The 6,456-nt window shown below is 38.3% G+C and overlaps 1 protein-coding gene across 2 annotated transcripts in view; it reads right to left on the bottom strand.

Annotated features, from left to right (window-relative positions):
• Positions 1-5,735: 5,735 nt before the first annotated feature.
• The window catches only part of LOC145686362 (alpha-2-macroglobulin receptor-associated protein), a 102,242-nt gene continuing 101,521 nt past the window's right edge, over positions 5,736-6,456 (bottom strand). For both annotated transcript variants that reach the window (XM_081759623.1, XM_081759622.1), the window contains one exon: positions 5,736-6,105. In XM_081759623.1, coding sequence (XP_081615749.1) covers positions 5,890-6,105 — 216 coding nt within the window. In that variant the 3' untranslated portion in view covers positions 5,736-5,889. The remainder of the gene's footprint in view (positions 6,106-6,456) is intronic.

Genomic DNA, 6,456 nt, shown 5'->3' with positions numbered 1-6,456 from the left:
TGGCCCTGTTATTTTAACACTTCCCTGCTATGAAACGGTAACTTTATAAGATTACTTAAGATAATTTAAATGCGTCTATATTATTTAATCTAACTTCGATTATATTTCAGAATTTTTTGTAGCCATAACTCCATTCTATCACGGTGCTAACTTTAAAGGAATGGTGTAAATATATTTATTGCCATTAAATTTCCCTATTCTAATACAAGAAACATAACTACTCAATGATCTTAACTGTAAAGCAGTAAATATAAAATAGTGTAGTTTTCATTTTAAAAGCATAATGTGTGAAACTTTCGAATATTTCAATTTTTCCCAATCTTTTCGTTTCTTTCAGGTTCGGGAAAAACGGTAAAAAATTGTTTTTTTACCCAAAATTTCCTTTTTGTTTTTTCTAGATATGATTCATCACTATTCTCCAATCGTCAGCAGTCCAATGTTCTTTGCCACGTGCCCATTCGAGGCGCTTCTTTGTAATGATTGGAGTAATGTTTGCTTTCTTTCTTGGCCTGAGTGCTTTTATTCCCTTAACACAAAGAACCCTTCGAACATTTTCAGGCTAAATGTCTACACCATACTCAGCCATTTTAATGTTTAAGTCTCTAGAAGTTGCGTTTCTGTTTCCCAGAGCCAATCTTTTTTAGTTTTTTGATACCTCTTAGCAATAGCTTTGGATCTCACCCACTGTTCCAAAGCCTATTTTGCTGACACATTTGCTTCTTGCTCATCGCAACGGAGATTTTACTCACAGATTTTTGCCCTACCCCAACTCTAATAGCAATTTGTCGTGTATATCTTCCTTTCACCAGAAGTGTTTTGACAACTTCCACTTTACGGGAAGAAAGGTCTCTGGCTTTTCAAATTATGCCGCGATTACAGGACTTCATAGAATAAAAGATTAATACACAAAACACGTCAAGATCACTTCTAACTGACCCATACGAACTGTTGAAGGCTTTGAATGTCGTAACCGCTTACGACACAATACTTCAGATTGTAACTTGTTGTTCGAAATCACAACAGCTGTCTAAGCTGAATACCACTTTCAGAACTCTTTCCCCTCTACTAATGCCATCTGCTGTTCAACGGTGATATCACCACTTCAAGTCTACAGTAAACAAACGAAGAATCCTATATTGGTGGTTTAAACAATTACATTACACGTTCAAGACTTATTAATGTCACCCACTGTATTGCATAATAAATGTTCTTTGCTCAATTTTAAATTTACTGCGTTCTTTATGTATACAGTTGGTATTTAATGTTCACTCGTGAAATGTCTAGTGAGCTTTTGTCCTAATTAAGTAAACTTTGGTGGATTTTTGTCCTACTCTTAATAAAATACGCTCCGCACAGTATATATTGCAATTCTGAATGTTTGCATGGTTTCAGAAGTCTGGTAAAATATGCTTTTTAAACATTTTTTTATTATTTATTTATTTATTTATTTATTTTTGTTTTAGGAATTTGTCTTGGGATTCTCGTATCTCCATTCGAAAGAAACGAATTTCTTAACAAATTATGTAATTAATTCTTAGAATGAAATAGGTTGTATTATGTAATTCGTGTATAAGTGCAGAACAGATAGTGATAATAACGATCTTAGTAGTACAAATATAGCTGTTACTGTTGGAATTAGATACGTTCGTAACATTATTGCCAACTAGTTGCTGCATCGTCCCAATTTCGTGTGGTGGTGGCGAATTTCAGAACTAAAGCAAGTGAATGATAAAGGCACAAGTCCTAAATGGCAGAAGTCCTAAAAGGCAGAAGTCCTAAAAGGCACAAGTCCTAAAAATTATCGCGGCAGAAGTCCTAAAGTGCAGAAGTCCTAAAATGCAGAAGTCCTAAAGTGCAGAAGTCCTAAAGTGCAGAAGTCCTAAAATTTAGGTCTAGTGCCCATATTTTTAGGACTTCTGCATTTTAGGACTTCTGCACTTTAGGACTTCTGGATGTCACCCTTGGTAACTTCATTTAGGAAAAAAAAAAAAAATTCGCTGTTTCAAAGCACTATGTCAAGACGATAAGCGTTGCGTTGGGAAAACACCAAGTCCTTTGTTTTGTCGTCAGAAGCGATAAAAACTGAGGAACACCTGCAGATAAAGAAAGAAATGAGTTTCTCACCAGCTTGGAAGCATTCAGAACCAAGCAAGAAAAATAGCTTTTCTTTTCCGTGAATAAAATAATGATTTTGCAGTATGAATAAAAGTTAGAAAAGAAATACACTGTCTGTCCAAAAGTGTAACCTTGTGGCCATGCTGACGGTCACACTTCTTTTGATATTTGTTTTTTGTTAATAGAAGGCGCTGTTAAAAGAAGTCCAAGAAACGTGGTAAAATTTGGATTCCTTTGTAGTCAAAGGTCCCTCTTCTATTTGGTCTAGGAATTAATTCGTGCGGGTGGACAAGAGATGGCGCAACGAACGGAGCGTCCCACAGTTCCGCGTATCCACACATGTATTGCAAACCCCTGTCATCGCGTATCGTTCGTAGTATAGGGCAGTGGATTAAAGCGTCAACAACACCAGTTTGTAGTTAAGTGAACATGGCGCAATTTGTGCCTGATAAAGTGTTTTTGCGGGGTGTCCTGCTGCATTACTTTAACATGCAGAAAAGTGCGACTGAAAGTCATCGTATTTTGGTGGAAGTGTATGGTGACCATGCTCTAGCTGAGCGAACGTGTCAGAAGTGGTTTGCACGGTTTAGAAGTGGTGATTTCGGCTTGGCAGACCAAGAGCGAGCTGGACAGCCAAAAAAATTTCAAGACGAAGAATTGACAGCATTGCTCGAGCAGGATTCGTGTCAAACGCAGGAACAACTTGCAGCAGCATTAGGCGTTGATCAAACAACAGTCTCCAAACGCTTGAAAGCCATGGGAATGATTCAAAAGATGTCACATTGGGTTCCACATGAATTGAAAGACAGAGACGTTGAAAGACGAAAAACCATTTGCGAATTGCTGCTTCAACGACAGAGCAGAAAGGGGTTTCTGCATCGAATTATTACGGGTGATGAGAAGTGGATCCATTACGAGAACCCTAAACGAAAAAAGGCCTGGGTGAAACCAGGTGAACCAGGTCCATCACAACCAAAACGAGATATTCACTGTGCAAAGGTTATGCTGTGCATATGGTGGGATATGAAAGGTGTGGTGTACTATGAGCTGCTGCAACCGGGTGAAACTATGAATGGAGAACGTTATCGACGACAATTAATGCGTTTGAAGCAAGCTCTGGCCCGAACACGACCAGAATGGGAGAACAGACATGATAAACTTATTGTTCAACATGATAACGCTCGCCCACATGTCGCAAAACCGGTCAAAACCTATTTAGAAAATGTCGGATGGGAAGTTTTACCCCACCCGCCGTATTCACCAGACGTTGCTCCTTCGGACTACTACTTGTTCGATTGCATGAACAACGATTTGATTGGACAGCGGTTTACTTCTTCAGAAGATATCGAAACATGGGTCTCTGACTGGATCGCTTCCAAGGATGAGGACTTCTTTCGCCACGGAATCCGTACATTGCCTGACAGATGGGCGAAAGTGGTGGCTAGCGATGGACAATATTTTTCTTAAGGTATTTATGTATTTTGTGTTTGTACTACAGCTTCAATGTGTGCGTACCAACCGCACGAATTAATTCCTAGACCAAATATGACGTCGGTTGCACAGGCGAAACAGTTGATAAAGGACCAAAACGCTTTAGTATGACGCCAAGCTTTAGTATGAAACGAATATGCAACATGGATGCTGATGACCCAAAACGTTTAATATAGTTGGATGAGTCATCATTCACCTCACTTCAAACCACAGGCTGTGTTTACGTATGGAGGACGACAAAGAAGCCTATGATCCGCACTGTCTATGCCCAACCGTGAAATATGTTGATGACTCTGTGGTGTTGTGGGCAGCAATATTTTGGTCCTCAATAGGTCCTGTGCTGATGCTTACAGATCGCGTCACTGCCCGTAATTATGTGGTCATTTTAGGGGACCCATCCTATGGTCTAGATGATGTTTCCGGGCAATGACGCTTTATTCCAAAATGGTATTTAAGGTATTTATGTATTTTGTGTTTGTACTACAGCTTCAATGTGTGCGTACCAACCGCACGAATTAATTCCTAGACCAAATATAGTGTTCGAGAAATTTCCATAACCCTAAGTTTTGGTATCACAAAGAACAACGTTAGTGTAATTTCAGGTGTGTTATTGGTAACACTTCTTCCATGGTCACAGACAGCACTATGTGGTACTCGTGCGTTCAAGATCACGTGGAAGCTTTAAATTGTGAAGCCATGGCTGATCTGAGTAGTTGCAGTTACACAGTTGAGGTAAGGTTAGTGGCAAGTGTGTGGGTGTACAAACGACCACACAATGGGCAAACAGGATGATTGTGTTTAGAGATCATTTTGGCAGGGACTCAATCTCGTAAAGTAACCCTGCTTCATTGAGAGAAGTAACCCCATATTTGCTTCAGGATGTGTCAAAGACAGGCCATAAGCTCCTTCGTCGCTAAGCAAATAGCATACGCCCCTTTGATGTGGGAGACCCGGGTTCAATTCCCGAAGCTACGTTAAGCTCTAGGCCCACATCTCATACAACCGCGCTGCTCAAAAGGGACACTGAACTCAAAATCAAATCAATAGAGGCCGTGAACGTAAAAAGACGCGTAAGAAAAATAGTTCCCGTCGTCGCTCGGTCAATTGCGAAGTCACCAACTAAATCGCATAGGGCAACTGAACCCACACATCCGGTGTAGAGCATGATAGAGCAATAAAGATCCACAGGATATATAGTTCGCTTACGTAAATACTCAACTAAAGCTGTATATTAAATATATAAACGAAAATTACACTAACATTACCGTCTGTTATAGGCAAACCCAAGGGTAAGGGGACTTCTCTGACACCTTGTAGTACACTAATACTATATACGATATCCATAACCGAAGAATAAAAGGTACTTTCAACATTAATGAAACCCATGTTTCCTATGAGGAAGGTGATCACAGACTAGGCAGATAAAGCTGTTAGGACTCGTTTCAGCGCTCGTTCGTTCACTAAAGGAAGTGTCTTTCTGGGATTGAGCACTTGATGGGCGATGTGTTAATCGGCGATAATTCATGTTGGTGAGGAATTAATTGGACTAAGCTTCGGTTGATAAATTGGCATCCAATGCCCAGATAAGGCATATCTCGTCTCGAGAATAACCTTTTGTTTTCAAGTACGCAGCTAGCGTTTCTACTCTGCTATATGGTTCTACCTGACTCTTCTATAATGCACACCGAGCCCATCTTCCTGAAGAACCTCATACACCTTACAGACTTTGTCCAGTTATTAAGAAAATTGTACAGGAGCGACCCCATTTGTGCATTCTTTTGATTGAGAAAATGGAGACGCTAAAAATACTTTCTACATTTGAACAAAGTTTCGTTCTTTACATTTAAAGGGTTTGTAAACGGTGGGATTTTGTATTGTACAACCTAACAAAAATTAACGACATTCTATCTAGGCACTTAACTTTTACTTAATTTACTGAATGATATATTGTTTTGATTATTTCGGTACAATTAATCACTTTTATCAATTAAATTTTTCACCATTTCTATTTTTCTGCGATACGTAGTAAACTACTTTTGTTTGAGTTCCTACGTTTTCCATACGTTAATACATTATATTCCTTCATTTTCAATGTTACTCCTTGCGTGCACAGCAATCAACAAGCCATATACGTATACAATATCTGTATTTCAATAACGTTATTTTAAATATAATACAAAATTAAAAAGATATTTTTACACTGACCACCATTGTAACAAATTATAAATGACACATACATACAACAAATCACACTTCTATCTATTCTAGGTAACAACACTGTTTTCATAGTTCAACATGCCTTTGCATAATTCTACTTTCAAGATCAACATGAATTTTTTCAACTTTTCGAGCAGTCTTCTTTATTTTTTCGTCCAAATCCCCGCTTCCCAATATCTTTTCACCACTGAGTTTTCCAGTACGTTGGTCATCACTCAAAAGTGCTTCTGCCTGAAGATGACGTAACTTCAGCAAGCGTTGTTCATAATGTTTCAGTTCAACCTGTGAAGAATAAATGGGAAAATAACAATACTAATAATACAAGAATAATAATAAGATAAATTCTTCTTTAAACTTAATCAAATATTGTATTTTTATCGTTTCACGTGGTTATGATGATTCTGTTCAATCTTAATAAAATTCATTTACAATCATCACAGAACATTCCAAACACAAAATAGGCAGTCATAGTTCAAATCAAACCATGATACCTAACAATATAGATAGATTTGATGAAATTACTTGTCAATGTCAGAAAAGATGAAAACCTTTCCTACCCTGAATAAATACAATGAACATTATGTACCCGTAAGCAGTGATTTATCTACACCCCCTAAAATTTTCGGACACCTC

Source organism: Thermobia domestica, chromosome 5 (genome assembly GCF_964235325.1).
Source record: "Thermobia domestica chromosome 5, izTheDome1.hap1.1, whole genome shotgun sequence".
In the NCBI taxonomy this organism is placed as follows: domain Eukaryota; kingdom Metazoa; phylum Arthropoda; class Insecta; order Zygentoma; family Lepismatidae; genus Thermobia; species Thermobia domestica.
This window is presented reverse-complemented; position numbering and strand designations above follow the sequence as displayed.